The sequence below is a fragment of the Agelaius tricolor genome, unplaced genomic scaffold, assembly GCF_023055355.1.
Source record: "Agelaius tricolor isolate 1412-34295 unplaced genomic scaffold, bAgeTri1.0.p SCAF_29, whole genome shotgun sequence".
NCBI classification, from domain to species: domain Eukaryota; kingdom Metazoa; phylum Chordata; class Aves; order Passeriformes; family Icteridae; genus Agelaius; species Agelaius tricolor.
The window spans coordinates 5,248,029-5,270,769 of NW_027269289.1; the positions used below are offsets into that span (position 1 = coordinate 5,248,029).

The 22,741-nt window shown below is 47.7% G+C and overlaps 1 protein-coding gene across 3 annotated transcripts in view; it reads left to right on the top strand.

Annotated features, from left to right (window-relative positions):
* CLMP (CXADR like membrane protein) overlaps positions 1-19,154 on the top strand; it is a 65,718-nt gene extending 46,564 nt beyond the window's left edge. For 2 of the 3 annotated variants that reach the window (XM_071449476.1, XM_071449475.1), the window contains 6 exons: positions 799-956; positions 2,551-2,752; positions 3,761-3,928; positions 5,883-6,005; positions 8,480-8,621; positions 13,078-19,154. In XM_071449476.1, the coding sequence (XP_071305577.1) occupies positions 799-956; positions 2,551-2,752; positions 3,761-3,928; positions 5,883-6,005; positions 8,480-8,621; positions 13,078-13,369 (1,085 nt within the window). In that variant the 3' untranslated portion in view covers positions 13,370-19,154. The remainder of the gene's footprint in view (positions 1-798; positions 957-2,550; positions 2,753-3,760; positions 3,929-5,882; positions 6,006-8,479; positions 8,622-13,077) is intronic. The other variant, XR_011682707.1, reaches the window with a different exon arrangement.
* The last annotated feature ends 3,587 nt before the right edge of the window (positions 19,155-22,741 follow it).

Consider the following 22,741-nt stretch of genomic DNA (forward strand, 5'->3'; position numbering starts at 1 on the left):
TATTTCTAATAAATATCTTTCTGATATACATAATATTTCTGATGTATATCTTTCTGATATGCATAATATTTCTGATATAGATATCTTTCAGAATACATAATATTTCTAATAAATATCTTTCTGATATACATAATATTTCTGATGTATATCTTTCTGATATGAATAATATTTCTGATATGTATTTCTGATATCCATAACATTTCTGACAAACATAATATTTCTGACATATAGATATTTCTGATAAACATAATATTTCTGATATATATATTTCCGATATACATAATATTTCTGGTATATATATTTCTGATATGCATAATATTTCTGATATATTTATTTCTCATATACATCTTTCTGATATACATAATATTTCTGGCATATAGATATTTCAGATATACATAATATTTCTGATATCTATATTTCTGATAAACATAATATTTCTGACATTTATATATTTCTGATATACAGTATTTTGAAGCATTTCCATATTCTTTCATGGTGTTAAATTGAAGCTGCTTGTCCCAAGCTCCCATTCTAAAAACCCCAAAAAAATCTATTTATCACCCCGTGACAAACTAACTATTATTCTACTTAAACTTTCTTGACTTGCAATTCTCCATATAAGGTTGGTAATTGTTTTTTCCAAGGGCTCAATCAAAGGCACAGGGGTGTCTGGGGCTCTGTGCCAGGGTCTCTGAGCCCCCTGGGCAGGGGCTGGAGCCCTCCAGGGCAGCCAAAGCAATTCCCTGTGTTCTGACACCTGACCAATTTGGAGACTGAAATTTGAAATTTGTCTTCCAGCTTCCTGTTCCGTTTGGCTCAGCGAGGCTCAGACCGAGTTCAAGAGGGTGGCAGAAGAAAACGTGACCCTGCCCTGCCACCACCGCCTGGGGCTGCTGGAGCAGGGCAGCCTGGACATCGAGTGGCTGCTGCACATCTCCGAGACCGTGCAGAAAGCGGTGGGTTTGCTCAGAAAATCACTTTATTTCTGCCCTCACGCCACCAGGCCTCCATCTCCCAGCGCTGCTGTGATGATCCTTGCAGGCTGCTCTGATGAGGAGAGAAGGGTTTGGGAAACAAAGCTGATTTAGAGAGATTTAGAATGAGATTTAGAAAGTTATTCTATGTCTAACATGGATCAGGTTGGGTCACAATGGATTTTTTTAATTTTTTTTTTTAATGTGGTCAGTCTTCATTAGGTCAGGTTCAGAAGTGCCCTTCAGGCTTTCAAAATGGGGAAACAAAGCTGATTTAGAGAGATTTAGAATGTGGAAAAGTTATTCTATGTCTAACATGGATCAGGTTGGGTCACAATGGATTTTTAAATTTTTTTTTTAATGTAGTCAGTCTTCATTAGGTCAGGTTCAGAAGTGCCCTTCAGGCTTTCAAAATGGGGAAACAAAGCTGATTTAGAGAGATTTAGAATGAGATTTAGAAAGTTATTCTATGTCTAACATGGATCAGGTTGGGTCACAATGGATTTTTTTAATTTTTTTTTTTTAATGTAGTCAGTCTTCATGAGGTCAGGTTCAGAAGTGCCCTTCAGGCTTTCCAAATAACCTTGGCTTTTGCAGGCCCAGTTTTTGAATCCTTGGTTTCAGGACAACACAGATGTGAAAAACGCCAATCACTTGTTTTTAGAATTTTAAAAGTTTAATGGCAATAAAATGGTGATAAAAATAGTAATACAATTAGAGTAATAATAATCTGGACAATTGGAATTAGGACAATATGAGACAATAGAAACAAAGAGTTACAGATGTCCAGGTACCTTTTCTGGGCAGCAGAAAAAGGACCCACGTTAACAGAGGATTAACCCTTAAAAGCAGCAGCCTGTTGATATTCATACACCTCATCCATGATGCAGAAATTCCATTCAAACACAGGATTCTGGCTGGGCAGTGTCAGCTGCTTCCTCTGAATCCTGACAGCGTTGTCCTGCCTCAGTGAGGCAGGCAGAAGTTCATTTCTGCTGATAATGGGGCAATGAATTCTCTTTCTCTGAAAGATTCAGGTGTCCTGTGGCTGCTATCTCAATGCAAATCCTTTCTTTAGGAAAAAAGTATCCTACATAACGTATTTTCTCTTTTAACATTTTGTTATAACCTAAAACTGTATTTACTACACTACTTAAGAGCATTAATCCAGCGTTACTTTCTAACACAACACATCTAATATTCATTTGAATATTTGAGAAAAGCCAATCATAAAATACATGCATTTCTCACAACACAGTGGTTTAGTCCTTATAAAAATGAGGTCTGCAGGGACTTCAGTTAGCACAGCCAAAGCTCCACGCTGCTTTGATGTGTTGTGGCACAAACTGATGCCTGTTTCCACACTTGTGCAGTGCCCAATTTAAACCAGCAGAAATAAATGCACTTTTTGCACCATTCTCAGGACAGAACCCAGGTTTTCTTCCCCACCCTGCCCCAGGCTTCCCGGGTGACCCTGGCCAAGTCACTCCCCTGAGATGTGCAGCTCCTGGGAATGCTCAGATTTGCTGTTCCACGTGAAGATAAAACAGCAGCTCACTGTCTGCTCTGCTCCCAGGTGATCACCTACTCTGGGGGCCGTGTTTATGATGACCTGAACGAGGAGCAGAAGGGCCGCGTCTCCTTCACCTCCAACTTCCTGGCAGGAGATGCATCCCTGCAAATCATCTCCCTGCAGTCCAGCGACGCGGGGAAATACATCTGCAAGGTCAAGAACGCCGGCCAGTACGAGTGGGCTCGCATCACCCTCAAGGTCGTGGGTAAGGACAGCTCCTTGTTCTTCCAAAAGGGGAAAAAAAGGAGAAATCCAGACTCAGTTCCTTGGGAGAGATTGGTTTCAGCAGGGTAGAAATACACTGAGACACCTCAAGACTGGGTTTCAGGGCTCAGCTTGATATCTTCCTTTGTGGTTTTTGGCCACAGGAAGAGCCTAAAGAACTGGTCTGAGGTTGGTGTGATAGCACTGAACCCTAAAACAAATTCATAAGGATCATCTCAGGCACAATGGCTCCACCATGAAAATATCAAGATCCCCATTGATTACATCTCTAGTAGGTTTCTGCCTAACATTTTCTGGCTCGCATCACCCTCAAGGTTGTGGGTAAGGACAGGTCCTTGTTCTTCCAAAGGGAAAAAAAAGGAAATCCAGACTCAGTTCCTTGGGAGAGATTGGTTTCAGCAGGGTAGAAATACACTGAGACACCTCAAGATAGGGTTTCAGTGCTCAGCTCGATATCTGCCTTTTCATTTTCTGGCCACAGGAAGAGCCTAAAGAACTGGTCTGAGGTGTGAGAGCACTGAACCAAGTACTGAACCCTCAAAAAAATTCATAAGGATCATCTCATGCACAATGGCTCCATCAAGGTTCCCATCTGATTACAAATCTTCCAGCAGATTCCTGCCTAGCACAAAGACACCTCGAGATCTTTATGAAGGAAAGGAAAGGAAAGGAAAGGAAAGGAAAGGAAAGGAAAGGAAAGGAAAGGAAAGGAAAGGAAAGGAAAGGAAAGGAAAGGAAAGGAAAGGAAAGGAAAGGAAAGGAAAGGAAAGGAAAGGAAAGGAAAGGAAAGGAAAGGAAAGGAAAGGAAAGGATGAAAGAGAAGAAAGGAAAATGGAAAAAGGAGTTTTAGTCCCCTAAAATCATCACTGGTGCGATTCCTTCGCGCATTCCAGGGAAGGCAGATCTTTGTGAAGCTGTTTAAATGCCAAATGGACGTTTCCAGAGAGCAAGCTCTGCTGTGATGCCCTGACCTGTGTTCTCCTTGCAGAGAAACCCTCCAAGCCCAAGTGCTGGCTGGAGGGGGAGCTGCTGGAGGGGAAGGAGCTGTCCCTGCAGTGCCGCTCCGCCTCGGGCACGGCCCCCATCTCCTACCGCTGGCAGCGCCTCGGCGAGGAGGGCGAGAGGGCGGAGCAGCTGCCGCCCGGCTCCAGAGTCAGTGAGTGCGGGCTGGGCTTGCCTCGAGGCTGGGATCGCGGGGGGATGCTCCAACCCTGCTCCAACCCTGCTCCAACACTGCTCCAACACTGCTCCAACCCTGCTCCAACACTGCTCCAACCCTGCTCCAACACTGCTCCAACCCTGCTCCAACACTGCTCCAACCCTGCTCCAACACTGCTCCAACCCTGCTCCAACCCTGCTCCAACACTGCTCCAACCCTGCTCCAACAGTGCTCCAACACTGCTCCAACACTGCTCCAACCCTGCTCCAACACTGCTCCAACCCTGCTCCAACCCTGCTCCAACACTGCTCCAACACTGCTCCAACAGTGCTCCAACACTGCTCCAGCACTGCTCCAACCCTGCTCCAACACTGCTCCAACCCTGCTCCAACACTGCTCCAACCCTGCTCCAACCCTGCTCCAACCCTGCTCCAACACTGCTCCAACCCTGCTCCAACCCTGCTCCAACCCTGCTCCAACACTGCTCCAACCCTGCTCCAACCCTGCTCCAACACTGCTCCAACACTGCTCCAACCCTGCTCCAACCCTGCTCCAACACTGCTCCAACCCTGCTCCAACACTGCTCCAACACTGCTCCAACACTGCTCCAGCCCTGCTCCAACACTGCTCCAACCCTGCTCCAACACTGCTCCAACCCTGCTCCAACCCTGCTCCAACACTGCTCCAACACTGCTCCAACCCTGCTCCAACACTGCTCCAACCCTGCTCCAACCCTGCTCCAACGCTGCTCCAACACTGCTCCAACCCTGCTCCAACACTGCTCCAACACTGCTCCAACCCTGCTCCAACCCTGCTCCAACACTGCTCCAACACTGCTCCAACCCTGCTCCAACCCTGCTCCAACACTGCTCCAACACTGCTCCAACCCTGCTCCAACACTGCTCCAACCCTGCTCCAACCCTGCTCCAACGCTGCTCCAACACTGCTCCAACCCTGCTCCAACACTGCTCCAACACTGCTCCAACCCTGCTCCAACACTGCTCCAACACTGCTCCAACCCTGCTCCAACACTGCTCCAACCCTGCTCCAACCCTGCTCCAACACTGCTCCAACACTGCTCCAACACTGCTCCAACCCTGCTCCAACACTGCTCCAACACTGCTCCAACCCTGCTCCAACACTGCTCCAACCCTGCTCCAACACTGCTCCAACACTGCTCCAACACTGCTCCAGCCCTGCTCCAACACTGCTCCAACCCTGCTCCAACACTGCTCCAACCCTGCTCCAACACTGCTCCAACACTGCTCCAGCACTGCTCCAACCCTGCTCCAACACTGCTCCAACCCTGCTCCAACCCTGCTCCAACAGTGCTGCGGCTGCGCCGGGGGCTGCTCCACCTCTCCCCCTTCCTTCATTTCTCCTCTCTTTCCCCCTTCCTTCATTTCTCCTCTCTTTCCCCCTTCTTTCCCCTTTCTTTCCCCCTTCTTTCCCCTTTCTTTCTCCCTTCTTTCATTTCTCCTCTCTTTCCCCTTTCTTTCTTCCTTCTTTCACCTTTCTTTCTCCCTTCTTTCTTTCTTCCTTCTTTCCCTCTCCTTTCTCCCTTCTTTCTCCTTTCTTTCCTCCTTTCTTTCCCCCTTATTTCTCCCTTCTTTCCCTTTTCTTTCTCCCTTCTTTCTTCCTTCTTTTCCCCCTCTTTCTCCCTTCTTCCCTCTTCTTTCTTCCTTCTTCCCTCTTCTTTCTTCCTTCTTTTCTCTTTCTTTCCCCCTTCTTTCTTCCCTCTTCTTTCCTCCTTCTCTCTCCCTTTTTTCTCCTTTCTTTCTCCCTTCTTTCTCCCTTCCTCCTTCTTCCCTTTTTTCTTCTTTCCTCCCCCCCCGTGGCATTTTTCCGGAGCTGATTTCACCCCACAGATCAATTCGCTCCTCTCTGCACTTCCCACAGCTGAAATTCCTCCCTCCGTCTGATTAACCCCAGCGGTGTTTTCCCCTCGCAGACATCTCGAACCCCGGGCAGGTTCTGCTGAAGAACCTGACGCAGATGAGCACGGGGCTGTACCAGTGCGTGGCCACCAACGAGGCGGGGCAGGAGAGCTGCGTGCTGCAGGTGACGGTGCAGCGTAAGTACCGCCCTGGGCAGGGACGGACACACAGACACCCCTGATGGCCACAGAGGGGACACGGCAGAGATTTATTGGAATGTGGGTATTGATCCAGCACTGGTATCCAACTGCGAGGGACAAAAACTCTCTGAGTTTGGAGTTAGAAAGTGTTTGTTTATTGTGGGATAGCTCCCAAATACAGACTGCAATTTACAGGTGATTACAGAGCCCTTTTATCTGTACAAGTGTTGAATACCAAAATACAAATACATGTTCATAACTCTGGTACATCCCATTCCCAATAGGGATATTGATCTAGTGCCAATATCCAAAAACTCTTTAACATTTTGGAGTTACAAAGTGTTTGTTTATTGTGGGATAGCTCCCAAATACACACTGCAATTTACAGGTGATCACAGAGCCCTTTTATCTGTACAGGTGTTGAATACCCAAAATACAAATGCATGTTCATAACTTTGGTACATCCCATTCCCAATAGGGATATTGATCTAGTACCAATATCCAAAAGCTCTTTAACATTTTGGAGTTACAAAATGTTTGTTTATTGTGGGATAGCTCCCAAATACACAGCACAATTTACAGGTGATCACAGAGCCCTTTTATCTGTACAGGTATAGAATATCCAAAATATAAATGCATGTTCTTCACTTTGGTACATCCCATTCCCAATATGGATATTGATCTAGTACCAATATCTAAAAACTCTCTGACAGTTTAAAGTTACAAAGTGTTTGTTTATTGTGGGATAGCTCCCAAACACACAGCACAATTTACAGGTGATTACAGAGCCCTTTTATCTGTACAAGTATTGAATACCCAAAGTACAAATACATGTTCATAACTTTGGTACATCCCATTCCCAATATGGATATTGATCCATATATCCAAAAACCAATATCCAAAAACTCTCGAACAGTTTAGAGTTAGAAAGTGTTTGTTTATTGTGGGATAGCTCCCAAATACACAGTACAATTTACAGGGGATTACAGAGGCCTTTTATCTGTACAAGTATTGAATACCCAAAATACAAATACATGTTCATAACTTTGGTACATCCCGTTCCCCACTCTGTATGGTAATTAGTTCAAAAGTCATTAAGCATGGTAATTAGTTCAAAAGCCATTAAGCATGCGCAGTTTGTTCCTTGAAATGGGTCGGTGGTGCCTTTCATGGGGAGGGGTCCCAAAATGAGGAAGTAAACGCAGGACAACTTGCAGGACAAAAAGTAACTTTTGACATAATTTAATCAGGTTTAGCCCTTTGTGTCCTGAGCAGCAGAGGCCAAAATCGCCCGAGGAGCCCCCCGAGGGTGTGTGCAGGCCTGGGCAGGGTGTCCTTCACACCTGCATACCGGGAAAGGGTGGAGTTCATCACCCCAATACAAACAATGGAGTTCGGCAGCTCCCGAAGCTGGACCTGCTGTGAGAAGGCTCCTAACAGAGAAGTCTCCTCCTGGAGGTTCCGCAGCTTTGGAATTTTTCTGCCCAGCCAAGCCTGAAATAACTGGAATATGGAATAAGGAAAACCGGTATTGCCCCAGGCATGTGAAGTGAAAGCGCCCAGGCGGCTTTTCTGGCAATTGGACTGAACTGGTTTAAAACCTCGCTTGGCTTTGCTAAACCCTCCCGAGGGACTGAGTTTAAGGAAACACCTTTCAGCCAGGCCCAGCCTGACCACTTCCATCCAAAAAGGTTGTCACAAACTATCAGCCAAGGGCCCATCACCCTTGGGAAATGTTCCCGCATTACTCGGCGGGTTTGGATGGAAAAGGCCCTGCCCAGGATGGTTTCCTCTCCTGCTTTGTCTGCCTCAGCCAGGTCACTTTCCCTCCACATTTGAATAATTAATTTCAGAATAGGGCTGTAATCATTCAAGGGGCTTGAAGGGGGGAACAAAATCCTCATGGGGAAACATTAAGAGATTAAAATTTCCTCTGCCATCACCTCTGCCCCGGGTGCTGCCTGGCGCTGTGTTCCACACAGGGGCTGCCCTGCCTTTGTGTTTGCTGTATTTTTACACTCTTAGAAGGGGATTTTTTCCTCCTTATTTCAACTCCAATTTCAGAATAGGGCTGTAATCATTCAAGGGACTTGAAGGGGGAGAAAAAATCCTCATGGGGAAACATTAAGAAATTAAAAATTCCTCTGCCTTGGGTGCTGCATTCTACACAGGGGCTGCCCTGTCTTTGTGTTTGCTGTATTTTTACACTCTTAGAAGGGGATTTTTCCTCCTTTTTTCAACTCTGCCCCACAGCTGAAGGCCCAGCTCCTGTGGTTTCACCTTTGCTTCACTCCCTGCCAGCTCAGCTTAGCTGGAGATAAACTGGTTCCACTTCTGTGTGGAGACACACCTCAAAAATGAACTCCAGCGTGCTGCCCCGAGTTATTCCCTATTCCCTTGTAGCACGGACTAAAAACTCACCACGCCAACAAGGGCTCACCAATAAATTTGATTTTTTTTTTGGACAACAGATGCACAAAACATCAGCATGATCGCCGGGGCGGTGTGCGGAGTGGTGGTGGGGCTCTGCCTCCTCTTCCTGGTGGTGAGGCTGACCATAAGGAGGAAAGAAAAGAAGAGATACGAGGAGGAGGAGGCACCCAACGAGATCAGGTAACGCCTTTCGGTTAATGCCGCCTCCCACACTCCCTGCCCGCACTTTCCCACCGCGGTTTTTACCAAGTGCAAGCAGCTTGGAGCGTCCTCGCAGGTCGCTCTAAAAAGCTTTTTTTTTAAAGTCTCTGTGAAACATCGCGGGCAAATTTCGTGACTGTGAGAATCTTTGTGAAGACTTCCCGGAAATTCGGATTAAAGTCACCCCTCCTCTCCCCCGGCAAATTAGCACAAACCTCACCCAGCCGTGCTCTCTCACATTTGTAATTTCGGTATTTTGAAGCATTTGCATATTCCTTTATGGTGTTAAATTGAAGCTGCTTGTCCGCCGTGGTTCTGAGAGGGTTTGGGGCTGGTTTCCTTTCCTTCTTTCTTTTCTTTGTCCTTCCTTTCTTTCCCACTCTTCTTCCCTCACTTCTCCTCTTCTTTCCCCCCTCTTCCCACCTTCTTTCCCCTTTCTTTCCTCCTATTTTCTCCCTTCTTTTCCCCCTCTTTCCACCTTCTTTTCCTCTTCTTTCTTCCTCCCTTCTTTCCTTCTTCTTTCCCCCTCTTTCTACCTTCTTTTCCCATCTTCCCACCCTCTTTCCCCCATTTCTCTCTTATTTTCCCTCTTTTCCCTTCTTTTCTCCTCTTCTCCTCTTTCCTTCTTTCCTCTTTCATTTTTTCTTCCTTCTTTCCACCTCTTCTTCCCTTCTTTCCCCACTTTTTTTCCCCCATTTCCCCCTTTTTCCTCCCTTCTTTCCCCCTCCTTTTCCCCTACTTCCTCCCTTCTTTTCCCCCTTCTTCCTCCCTTCTTTTCCCCCTTCTTCCTCCCTTCTTTCCCCCTTCTTCCTCCCTTCTTTCCCCCTTCTTCCTCCCTTCTTTCCCCCTTCTTTCCCCATCTTTTTTCCCCCATTTCCCTCCCTTCTTTCTCCCTTCTTTTCCCCCTTCTTCCTTCCTTCTTTTCCCCCTTCTTCCTCCCTTTTTCCCCCTTCTTTCCCTACATTTTTCCCCCATTTCCCTCCCTTCTTCCTCCCTTCTTTTCCCCCTTCTTCCTCCCTTCTTTCCCCACCTTTTTTCCCCCATTTCCCTCCCTTCTTTCCCCCTCCTTTCCCCTTCTTCCTCCCTTCTTTTCCCCCTTCTTTCTTCCTTCTTTTCCCCCTTCTTCCTCCTTTCTTTCCCCACATTTTTCCCCCATTTCCCTCCCTTCTTTCCCCCTCCTTTCCCCTTCTTCCTCCCTTCTTTTCCCCCTTCTTCCTCCCTTCTTTTTCCCCTTCTTCCTCCCTTCTTTTCCCCCTTCTTTCCCCACCTTTTTTCCCCCATTTCCCTCCCTTCTTTCCCCCTCCTTTTCCTCTTCTTCCTCCCTTCTTTCCCCCTCCTTTCCCCTTCTTCCTCCCTTCTTTTCCCCCTTCTTCCTCCCTTCTTTCCCCCTTTTCCCTTTCATTTCCAGCTCCTATCTGGCCCACAGTTCAGCCACATTCTCTGAGCCCTCCTTGAGCCTTCGGAACAACTGTTCTCCCGGATTTAGCTCTGGATGAGGCAGAGGGGGAGCAGGAGCGCTGCCTCCCGTTCCTGGAGCTCATCCCTTCCCTGCCCCTGAGCTCCCCTAAGCCGAGCCTGGGCTCCAGCCAAGCCAGCCTGAGCTCCTCAGGAAGGAAAGCGCTGGAAAATCTATTTCCAGGAATGACTCTGAGCTGCTGCTGCCTCCGAGAAACAAACCCTGATCCATCTTTAGGTCCCTCTGCGCGGCCACCTGGCCTCGTGTGACATCTCTGCCCCGCCAGGCGCTCCTGTAATCCCTTCTTCAGCTGCTGATCCCTCTCAGCTCGTTCATCTTCTCTCCCCTTCTTTTTCCTCTTCTTTCTCCCTTCCTTCCCCTGCTTTTCTCCCTTCTTTCCCCCTTCTTACTCTCCCCTTCTAGTTCATCTTCCCCTTTCTTTTTCCTGTTTCTTCCCCTTTCTTTTTCCTCTTCTTTCTCCCTTCCTTCCCCTGCTTTTCTCCTTTCTTTCCCCCTCCTTACCCTCCCCTTCTTTTTCATCTTCTCTCCCCTTCTTTTTCCTCTTCTTTCTCCTTTCTTTCCTCTGCTTTTCTCCCTCTTTTCCCCCTTCTTTTTCCTCTTCTTTCTCCTTTCTTTCCCCACTTTTCTACCTATTTTCCTCCTTCTTACCCTCCCCTTCTTTTTCATCTTCTCTCCCCTTCTTTTTCCTATTCTTTCTCCTTTCTTTCCCCCATTTTTCTCCCTTCTTTTTCCTCTTCTTTCTCCTTTCTTTCCCCTACTTTTCTCCCTTCTTTCCCCCTTCTTTTTCCTCTTCTTTCCCCCTTCTTACCCTCCCCTTCTTTTCCCTCTTTTCCCCCTTCTTTCTCCTCTTCTTTCTCCTTTCTTTCCCCACTTTTCTCCCTATTTTCCCCCTTCTTACCCTCCCCTTCTTTTTCATCTTCTCCCCCTTCTTTTCCCTTTCTTTCTCCTCTGCTTTCCCCCTTCTTTCTCCTCTTCTTTTTCCTTTCTTTCCCCCCCTTTTCTCCCTATTTTCCCACTTCTTACCCTCCCCTTTCTCCCCCCCTTCTTCCCCATTCTTTTCCCTCTTCTTTCTCCCTTCTTTCCCCCACTTTTCTCCTTTCTTTCCCCCATTTTTCTCACTATTTCCCCCTTCTTACCCTCCCCTTCTTTTTCATCTTCTCTCCCCTTCTTTTCCCTTTCTTTCTCCTTTCTTTCCTCTGCTTTTCTCCCTCTTTCCCCTCTGTTTTTTTCCTCTTCTTTCTCCTTTCTTTCCCCACTTTTCTCCCTATTTCCCCCCTTCTTACCCTCCCCTTCTTTTTCATCTTCTCTCCCCTTCTTTTTCCTATTCTTTCTCCTTTCTTTCCTCTGCTTTTCTCCCTTCTTTTTCATCTTCTCCCCCTTCTTTTCCCTTTCTTTATCCTCTTGTTTTTCCTTTCTTTCCCCCACCTTTCTCCCTATTTTCCCACTTCTTCCCCTCCCCTTTTCCCCCTTCTTTCTCCCTTCTTTCCCCCACTTTTCTCCTTTCTTTCCCCCATTTTTCTCACTATTTCCCCCCTTCTTTTTCATCTTCTCCCCCCTTCTTCCCCCCTCTCTCCCCCCACTCCTCCCCAAGGCAATCTCTGCCGGTTCCTTCCCCTTTTCCTGTCTCTGGCATCACCTTTCACGCCTGCCCGTTCCATCCTCCCGCTCCTTGTCCCTCTCTCTCCGCCAGGCCCCGCTTGTGGCGCTTCTCTCCGTGCCCACGGGGCTGCTTTGGGGTGGATGAACCGGTTCCAGGCCGTCCTGCCCAGCCCGTTTGCGGTTCAGAGCCCACACAGAGCCGGGTGTGAGCAGCGTGTGTTTATTCCAGACTGATTCACCCACACGGGGCGATGGGAGTTCAGTCCATCAGTTACACAGCAGAGCTCGGACAGTTTGCAGGGCATTCAATGAATTCCCCCCTTTCTTTCCCCCAGCAAATTAGCACCAACTCTTATCTCGCCTTTGTGAGGTCGGTATTTTGAAGAATTTGCATATTCTTTTATGGTGGTAAAACTGCTTGTCCGTTGTGGTTCTGAGACGGTTTGGGGGTGGTTTTCTTTCCTTCTTTCTTTTTTTTTTTTTTTCCTTTATTTCCCCCTCTTCTTCCCTTCTTTCCCCCCTTCTTACCCTCCCCTTCTTTTTCCTCTTATTTCTCCTATCTTTTTCCTCTGCTTTTCCCCCTTCTTTTTCCTTTTATTTCCTCCTTCTTTTTTCCTTTTATTTCTCCTTCTTTTTCCTCTTCTTTCTCCCACTTTCCCCCACTTTTCTCCCATTTCCCCCCTTCTTACCCTCCCCTTCTTTTTCATCTTCTTTCCCCCTTCTTTTTCTTCTTCTTTCTCCCTTCTTTCCCCCACTTTTCTCCCTTCTTTCCCCCACTTTTCTCCCTTCTTTCCCTTCTTATCCTCCCCTTCTTTTTCCCCTTCTTTCCCCCTTCTTTTTCCTCTTCTTTCTCCTCTTCTTCCTCCCTTCCTTTTCCTCTTCTCCCCCCTTCCTTTTTCCTCTTCTTTCCCCCTTCTTTTTCCTCTTCTTCCCCCTTCCTTTTCCCTCTTCTTTCCCCCTTCTTTTTCCTCTTCTTTCTCCTCTGCCTTCCCTCTTCTTTTTCCTCTTCTTTCTCCTCTTCTTCCTCCCTTCTTTTTCCTCTTCTCCCCCCTTCCTTTTTCCTCTTCTTTCCCCCATCTTTCTCCTCTTCTTTCTCCTCTGCTTTCCCCCTTCTTTTTCCTCTTCTTTCTCCTCTTCTTTCTCCTCTGCTTTCCCCCTTCTTTTTCCTCTTCTCCCCCCTTCCTTTTTCCCCTTCTTTCCCCCATCTTTTTCCTCTTCTTTCTCCTCTGCTTTCCCCCTTCTTTTTCCTCTTCTCCCCCTTCCTTTTCCTCTTCTTCCTCCCATCCTTTCCCCGTTTTTCCCGCACTCGGGGCCATTCCCACACCGTTTGACCCCCGTTTGTGCTGTGCTCCCTCGCAGGGAAGACGCCGAGGCACCCAAGGCTCATCTCGTCAAACCCAGCTCCTCCTCCTCGGGCTCCCGCAGCTCCCGCTCGGGTTCCTCCTCCACCCGGTCCACAGCCAACAGTGCCTCCCGCAGCCAGCGGACTTTGTCCACCGAAGCCACTCCTCACCTCACCCCGCCCCAGTACAGCCAGCGGCAGCTGGACAGGAAAGAGGAACCCAAAAAAGCCGATTACAACCACCTGGTGAAGGTGGCAGTGCCGGCCGCGATGGTGCCCGCGCAGAGCCGCGCGTTCCAAACCGTGTGAGCATCCCCGGAGCGTCCGTGCCCCGCAGCGCCGCTCGCACAGCACCGGGGAAAGGCCGAACAGTGCCACGGCACCGGGGAAATTCAGACATTGTCACAGCACCCGGGAAATGCGAACATCATTGCCACAGCACCGGGGAAATGCCAATATTGTCACAGCACCGGGGAAATGCGGACATCATTGTCACAGCACCGGGGAAATTCAGACATTGTCACAGCACCCGGGAAATGCGAACATCATTGCCACAGCACCGGGGAAATGCCAATATTGTCACAGCACCGGGGAAATGCGGACATCATTGTCACAGCACCGGGGAAATTCAGACATTGTCACAGCACCCGGGAAATGCGAACATTGTCACAGCACCCGGGAAAGGCCGAACATCATTGTCACAGCACCGGGGAAATGCGAACATCATTGTCACAGCACCGGGGAAATGCGGACATTGCCACGGCACCGGGGAAATGCGAACATCATTGTCACAGCACCGGGGAAATGCGAACATCATTGCCACAGCACCGGGGAAATTCAGACATTGCCACAGCACCGGGGAAATGCGAACATTGCCACAGCACCGGGGAAATGCGAACAGTGCCACAGCACCGGGGAAATCCCTCAATCGTCACAGCACCGGGGAAATGCCTCAATTGTCACAGCACCGGCCGCTCAGCAGCGCTAGGATAGCGAGGGCTGCTCCTGGCAGCTCCATCGGGATCACTCGGGACTGTTCACAGCGCCAGAACCCTCCCACTCCTTTCTGAGCATCACCGAGGTTCAGACCCTTCTGATTCTGACACTGAAAGATTTGAGAAAGATCTTAAGGAAAAAAAGAGAGCTTCTTTTTAAATTATATTTTTTGTTGTTTTTTTCCCTTTAAAAATGAGCATTAAAACCCCACGGCAGCAAAGCTGTGCTGCCGAGTGAAACTGTGTGAGTGAAAAGAAGCCAACCCTCTGATTCTGATAAACATTTAAGAAAGATCTTAAAAAAAAATTATTGGAGGGAAAAGGGTTCTTATTTTTAAATTTTGTTGTTGTTGTTTTTCTCCCTTTGAAAATGGAACACTGAGCATTAAAACCCTACAGCAACAAAGCTGTGCTGTCGAGTGAAACTGTGAGTGAAAAGAAGCCAACCCTCTGATTCTGATACAGAAAGATTTAAGAAAGATCTTAAGAAAGAATATTGGAGGGGAAAGGGAGCTTCTTTTTAAATTATATTTTTTTTGTTGGTTTTTTTCCCTTTAAAAATGAGCATTAAAACCCTACGGCAGCAAAGCTGTGCTGCCGAGTGAAACTGTGTGAGTGAAAAGAAGCCAAACCTCAGGATTTTTTAAAAGGGATCAGCAAAGACTTAAAGATGCCTAATATTCCAGAGAGGTTCTGTGGGCAGGGAGAAGTCTCTTGGACTGGGTTTGGGGACCTTTCTCAAAAATGTGCTGTCTTAAGGGAAGATGTTGAGGCTGAGGGTGTCCAGCCAGGTGCTCCACATTTTCTGCATTCAGTGCAATACTGGAGGCTTTAACTGAAGTGGAAATGAAAGGATCACTCCCAAAGGACAAGAGATGAAGCATTAAGGTGTCTGAACTAAACTCCACTAAAGACAAAGGACCTTTTCTGCCAAGAAAACAGAGGTGCTTGAACTGCCAGAATAAACTTCGGGCCAGGAGCCTGACTCTGCTTCCAGGGGCAGCCCTGCAGGGCCACGAGAGCCCCTGTGAGCCTCAGAGAGAGGAGAACTGGGCACTGAACCCAGCAGGGAGGCAGTGCCCACAGGGGGGGCACCAAGGGACCAGAAAGCCTGGATGGAGCCTTGGGAAGAGCCCCCAGTCGCTGCCAGCTGCAGGAGAGGCCAGGTTTGGGCTGGAGAAGCCTTAGGGAAAGGTCTCAGCCAGACCAAGGGAGCAGCAGCTGAGCCCAGGGAAGGCCTGCAGGGTTCCCTGGCTGAGGAAACACACCTGGGACAGGTAAACAAGCACAAAATGCTGCTCCCATCAGGACACCCTTGTGTGAGCTCTCCCACTTCTACACCAAATGCTGGGCCAGGGCTGAGGCTCAAACCTTTAGCAAGACTCTTAAAAAATGGCAAGAATTGTAAAAACTATTTTTTGTGAGCAACCAGGTTAAGCATTTCCACAGAATATGAAGTTAGGGAAGGATGGGAGGTAGGGGCAGATGCAGAATTCTGTCACTGATTTCCCTCTGAAGGACTTGGCTCTGAGCACTGCTACACACAAGACACTGAGCTTGTAGGTTCTAGGTTCCTGTATCCCTGGACTGGTGATTTTCTGTTTCAAAATTTAGGGTGTTTGGGTTTTTTTACCCCTCTGGAGGGAAGGAAAGGGTTTCTCCAATTTGTGGAAAGAGCCTACAGAAGATGGCTGAGCACAGAAGAACCACAGATCTGTAATTCTCTCACTCCAGGATTGTCATTAATCTCCTTTTCTGACTGAGACCCAGAATTTCCAATTTCTGTACTTCTAATTTCTATACTTCTAATTTCTATACTCCTTTGACAACCTGATCAAAGCCAAGCCCTGCTTGGGCTATTTCCACATGGGAAAGAGTTGCCAAACTTGCCCTGCACTATGTGAGAACTCCCCTTCCTAGGAGCAGTCCCTCAAAATCCCACTGCTTTCTCTACCCCAGATTTAACCCTTGGCAGGACAAATTCCCGGTGCTGTGCAGGGAAAACCATCCCAGTTTCAATAAGCCCTGGCATGAGGGTTTTGACAAGCTGCTCCTGCTGGGGGTGGATCCTCTGTCCTGGATTCCATCCTGGCCCAGCTGGGTGGGAAGCAGCAGCTCTGGGATCCCTCTGCACTTGGTTTTCCCCTGAGCCCTGAAGGTTCAGGTGCTTCAAAGCACTCCTGGGCCACTCCAGAGCTGGGAAAATGCCAAAAGGAGGCACAGGATGGTGAGAGGAGCCTGGGGGTTGTTCTGTGGGTGCTCACAGTGCTGAACATTCCCTGTGCTGCGCCTCAGCGGTGGCTTCTCCTTCAGCCAGGTTTTATCAGAGAACTTATCACACCTGAGATAGCCCAGCCACCCCAAACGGCACCAAATCAGCAGGATGGCTTCTGTGGTAGGGCTGGAAACAGAAAAATATTTAATAAAAGGCAAAATAACAAAGCTCTTACAGAGAAAAAACGAGCCAAGGGCAAGAGGCTCTGGCTCCTGCTAAAACCTCCCACAAAACGGGGTTCTCTTCTTTTTCTAGTTCTCTATTTCTAGTTCTCTTTCTAGTTCTCCTCTATTTCTAGTTCTCTTCTTTTTCTAGTTCTCTTCTCTTTCTAGTTCTCCTCTATTTCTAGTTCTCTTCTCTTTCTAGTTCGCTTCTCTATTTCTAGTTCTCTTCTCTTTCTAGTTCTCCTCTATTTCTAGTTCTCTTCTCTTTCTAGTTCTCTTCTTTTTCTAGTTCTCTTATTTTTCTAGTTCTCTTCTCTTTCTAGTTCTCCTCTATTTCTAGTTCTCTTCTCTTTCTAGTTCTCTTCTTTTTCTAGTTCTCTTATTTTTCTAGTTCTCTTCTCTTTCTAGTTCTCCTCTATTTCTAGTTCTCTTCTATTTCTAGTTCTCTTCTCTTTCTAGTTCTCTTTCTCTTCTTTTTCTAGTGAATTACCCAGGCCAGACCTCTTGGCCTCTGTCCACTCAGCCAGCCCCAGCTTTCAGGTAAAGTCCAAAAGCTCCTATGAGGCGTCTCTGTACCAAAACGAGACAGAAACTTCTGGGCTTTTTGCCTTTTTAAGCAGACAAAGAACAATTCGGCCACTCTGCCAGCAAAGGGGACATTCCCCCACCTGAGCATCCTCACCCTGAGCACAGAGGCCCAGGAGGGCTCTCCCTGAGCCCCCAGGAGCTGCTCAGCACAAACCCAGCCCGGCAGCCCCAACAGCCTGGGAGCCCAAGGGGCAGCCTTGATCCCAGCCCGGGCTGGCAGTGAGCAGAGAGGAGCCTCTGCAGCCTGCAGGGAGCAGAATCCACCCTGGCAGGAATTCCTGGAGCCCTTGGGCAGCCCTGGCAGCCCCTGCTGCTGTGGAATTCCTGCTGAGAGCTCTGGGGGCTTGGGGAGGGTCAGGCACAGGGGCAGTGCCTGAATCCTGCTCTGGATGGAGCCTCTGCAGCCTGCAGGGAGCAGAATCCGCCCTGGCAGGAATTCCTGGAGCCCTTGGGCAGCCCTGGCAGCCCCTGCTGCTGTGGAACCTCGTGCTGAGAGCTCTGGGGGCTTGGGCAGTGCCTGAATCCTGCGCTGGGGGATCCATCCTGGCTGCTCCAGGCCCTGTTGGCTCAGAATTCCCAGGCCATGGGATGGATGAAATTCTTGAAATTGCTTTTTCAAATAATTTTATACTTTGCTGTTTGAATAGCTTCTAAACGAGGGCTAGCATCCCTCCTTAGGGTGCTGAGGCTGTTTCTGTTCTTTTTACAGCATAAAATAGTTTGTGTGAAAGGTTAACACAAAATGCCCTTAAATCTACTATTGCCCCCCAGTCTAAAGGGTGAAAGGTTAACACAAAATGCCCTTAAATCTACTATTGCCCCCCAGTCTAAAGGGTGAAAGGTTAACACAAAATGCCCTTAAATCTACTATTGCCCCTCAATCTCTAAAGGGTGAAAAGTTAACACAAAATGCCCTTAAATCTACTATTGCCCCTCAATCTCTAAAGGGTGAAAAGTTAACACAAAATGCCCTTAAAGCTACTATTGCCCCTCAGTCTAAAGGATGAAAAGTTAACACAAATGCCCTTAAATCTACTATTGCCCCCCATCTAAAGGGTGAAAAGTTAACACAAAATGCCCTTAAATCTACTATTGCCCCTCAATCTAAAGGGTGAAAAGTTAACACAAAATGCCCTTAAAGCTACTATTGCCCCTCAGTCTAAAGGGTGAAAAGTTAACACAAAATGCCCTTAAATCTACTACTGCCCCTCAATCTAAAGGGTGAAAAGTTAACACAAAATGCCCTTGAATCTACTATTGCCCCTCAATCTAAAGGGTGAAAAGTTAACACAAAATGCCCTTAAATCTACTATTGCCCCTCAATCTAAAGGGTGAAAAGTTAACACAAAATGCCCTTAAAGCTACTATTGCCCCTCAGTCTAAAGGATGAAAAGTTAACACAAAATGCCCTTAAATCTACTATTGCCCCCCATCTAAAGGGTGAAAAGTTAACACAAAATGCCCGTAAAGCTAATATTGCCCCCCATCTAAAGGGTGAAAAGTTAACACAAATGCCCTTAAATCTACTATTGCCCCCCACCTATTCAATGCCCCCAAAACAACTATTCCTTTACTATTTGCTTTCCTTTTTCGCTGTCACTCTGGGCTTGTGGGGATGCAGGAGGTGTCCAGGTGTCAGCCTCAGCCCACACATCAGTGACTGACAGGGAAGGGAACAGTTCCTCACCAAAGGGATCATTCCAAAGTTATTCCATTTTCCAAGCCCCAGCCCACCAGGAGTTGCACTAGGGAAGCAAACAAGCCAAACCTTGTTTTGTAAAATAGTGTATTAAAGCATTTACTGTCATATACCAGCTATTAATGAATTGTGTGATTAAATGCCTACATTTAATGTTATGTAGCTTTTTGTTTCTCAGCAGCTAAACCAAGCTTCCATCTCTGCTACCTGCTGCGATTGGTGTACTTGTACTGTGTCTGAACAACTCAGAGGAAAGCAAATATTTATTATTGATTCCTTTGAATCAATGATTTAATAATTTTTTTGGTTTTGTTTTTGGTCGGTTGTTTTATAAATAAAGGTGCTGCAGCTGAAGTGCTGCAGCTCAACTCAACTTGTACCATTTTCTGGGGTGTGATGGGTTTCATGCTGTCAAGCTGAATCCAAAGGGGGAAAATAAAAAAGGCTGGAGTTAAAAATACCATTTTTAAGCTAAGCTAAGCAGGCCTATGTGCACATTTGCATGGGAAGCGTGGGGAAGCTGGGCTTTTTTTCCTGGGTACTTTTCAGTCTAAATGAGGTGACATTTCACAAAAGATGTGAAAGCCTGGGTGATGCATGGAGGCAAATGTGGTTTTATTTGGGGATAAACCCCGGATATTTGGGTATATCTGGGTATATTCGGGATATTTGAGGTTCTGGGATATTCTGGCTGAGGATGCAGGTGCTGGAAGCCAACCTGGTAAATAAATTATTTATTTATTTATATATATTATATATATATATTTATATATATATTCGGGATATTCGGGATATTTGAGGGATATTTTGGCTGAGGATGCAGCTGGAAGCCAACCTGGTAAATAAATTATTTATTTATATATATTATATATATATTCGGGATATTCGGGATATTTGAGGGATATTCTGGCTGAGGATGCAGGTGCTGGAAGCCAACCTGGTAAATAAATTATTTATTTATTTATATATATTATATATATATTCGGGATATTCGGGATATTCAGGATATTTGAGGTTCTGGGATATTCTGGCTGAGGATGCAGGTGCTGGAAGCCACCCTGGTAAATAAATAAATAATTTATTTATTTATATTATATATACATTTATATATATATTTGGGATATTCGGGATATTTGAGGGATATTCTGGCTGAGGATGCAGGTGCTGGAAGCCAACCTGGTAAATAAATTATTTATTTATATATATTTTTATATATATATTCGGGATATTTGAGGGATATTTTGGCTGAGGATGCAGCTGGAAGTCAACCTGGTAAATAAATTATTTATTTATTTATATATATTATATATATATTCGGGATATTCGGGATATTCGGGATATTTGAGGTTCTGGGATATTCTGGCTGAGGATGCAGGTGCTGGAAGCCACCCTGGTAAATAAATAATATTCGGGATATTCGGGATATTCGGGATATTTGGGGTTCTGGGATATTTTGGCTGAGGATGCAGGCGCTGGAAGCCACCCTGGTAAATAAATAATATTCGGGATATTCGGGATATTCGGGATATTTGAGGTTCTGGGATATTCTGGAAGCCACCCTGGTAAATAAATAATGCCAGCACAACAACCCCTGGTGGTTTCAGCCTCGCCCTGCCGTGACCTTCCTGCTGAGCCGGCCCCGAGGTGAGCAGGACACCTTGAGCTGTGCTCGGCCCGTCCGGATCTCCGCAGGTAAAGCCGGGGGGGGCAGCTCACAGCAATGCAGGCAGCGCGGGTGGGATTCAGGGGAGCTGAAGGGGCCGTGCTTGGTTCTCTCTCAGCCTTCTCTTCCCCCAGGGTGTTCGCAGAGCTGTCCAGACATCGACAATCCTCCTCGTGAAATTATTGCAAAAATTAACGCAACGTAATCAGTGTTTAAAACAAAAGCGGGTGACAACACAGCGGTCTCGCAGGTGTGGCCTGTCTGTCCCTAATTCAAGTGCAAATCTGCTCCTGGTGACATTAAAAACCCCGGTGAGTTCAGAGAGGAGCTGTGCAGTTGCGGACTTCTGTAGAGGATCGGGAATTTGGGGTTATTTTTAACCCGGAGCAGTTTGTCCTGACACGCTGAGAGGGGGGAACCCCTTGGGAAAGGGAAGGGAGGGCCTTGGAAATGGGGGATTTTCAAACTTCAGCGGATGCAAGAGTTATATAAATGTAAGTGCTGCTGTGGTGAGCAGCAGGAATGCCTTTGATCATCTCCCTTCTCCTCCCATTCTGCTTCAAACGCTGAAAGGAGAAGCAGTGCTAGATCCTCGATACACCAAATTCACTCCCCAAAATAACGTTTCAATCCATAATTAATAATAAAAAAAAAAAACAAACCAAAACCATCTCCACACTGAATCCTTAAAGGAAATACTTCAGCCTGCCAAGCTTTAATGGATGTGATATCAAGCAAACGAGCTCCTTTTGTCCAGTTTAACGGCCTCTAATTTCTGACGGGATGAGTCATTTCCAAACCGGCCTCCTCCCTGCGCTGACTCACCGCAGTTTCACCGCCTCCCCCCGGGTGCCCGCTCATCCCAGCGTCACTGGGGCATCCCCGGCTGCTCTTCTGAGGTGCCACCGCAATTCCCCCGCGCTTCTAAAAAAATCAACCCCAAAAAACCGCCCCAAAGGCCAACGGCAGGGGTGCTGCGCTGGGCTCGGCGGGAGTTACACTGAGGAGCATCTCTGGAGTAACCCTGGAGCAGAGCAGCACAGCAGCCTGTATTATGGACAGGGAAGAGTGTGCTTTGCACACCTCAGTGGGAGTTACACTGAGGAGCATCTCTGGAGTAATTTTGGAGCAGAGCACCCCAGCAGGCTGTACTCTGGACAGGGGGAGTGTGCTTTGCACACCTGAGTGCGAATTACACTGAGGAGCATCTCTGGAGTAACTTTGGAGCAGAACAGCACAGCAGGCTGTATTATGGACAGGGGGGAGTGTGCTTTGCACACCTCAGTGGGAATTACAGAGGAGCATCTCTGGAGTAATTTTTGAGCAGAGCAGAACAGCGGGCTGTACTATGGACAGGGAGAAGTGTGCTTTGCACACCTTACCTCAGGAGGCACAGCTGGTGCTCCATGACACAGAGCCCCTTCCCCTGCCCTGCCTTTAACCTTCTGCACCCCAATTTCAGCTCCAAAGCCACCTCTTGGATGCCACCCCAAAATCCCAGCTCAGCTTTGCTCAGTGGGAGTTACACTGAGGAGCATCTCTGGAGTAACCCTGGAGCAGAGCAGCACAGCAGGCTGTACTATGGACAGGGTGCAGTGTGCTTTGCACACTTTACCACTTTGCTTAGTGGGAATTACAGTGAGGAGCATCTCTGGAGTAACCCTGGAGCAGAACAGCAGGGCAAGGTGTACTCTGGACAGGGTGGAGTGTGCTTTGCACACCTCACCTGGCCAGGTGCAGCTGCCTTCACCTCAGGAGGCACAGCTGGTGCTCCATGACACAGAGCCCCTTACCCTTCTGCACCAAATCCCAGCTCCAAACCCTTCCCTTGGATGCCACCCCAAAATCCCAGCTCCAAACCCTTCCCTTGGATGCCACCCCAAAATCCCAGCTCCAAACCCTTCCCTTGGATGCCACCCCAAAATCCCAGCTCCAAACCCTTCCCTTGGATGCCACCCCAAAATCCCAGCTCCAAACCCTTCCCTTGGATGCCACCCCAAAATCCCAGCTCCAATTTCAGCCCTGAGCAGGAGCAGGAGGCACAAACTGGCAGGACAGCAGCGTCCCTGCGGGGCCAGCACTGCTCCTGCTGTGGGACTGGTTCTGTGGGCTGGCTCTGGGGCACCACTGAGCCAGGGCACTGCGTCACATCCCCTCGTTTTGTCACCCCAAAGTGCCCAGGAAAAGGGACGTTGCCACCCTTATCTCAGGATGTGGCTTGCACACAGGAATTATCACAGACACACACAGGGAGCAGGCTGAGGGATCTGCTCCTGCGCTGGGTTTTTAAGTGTTAC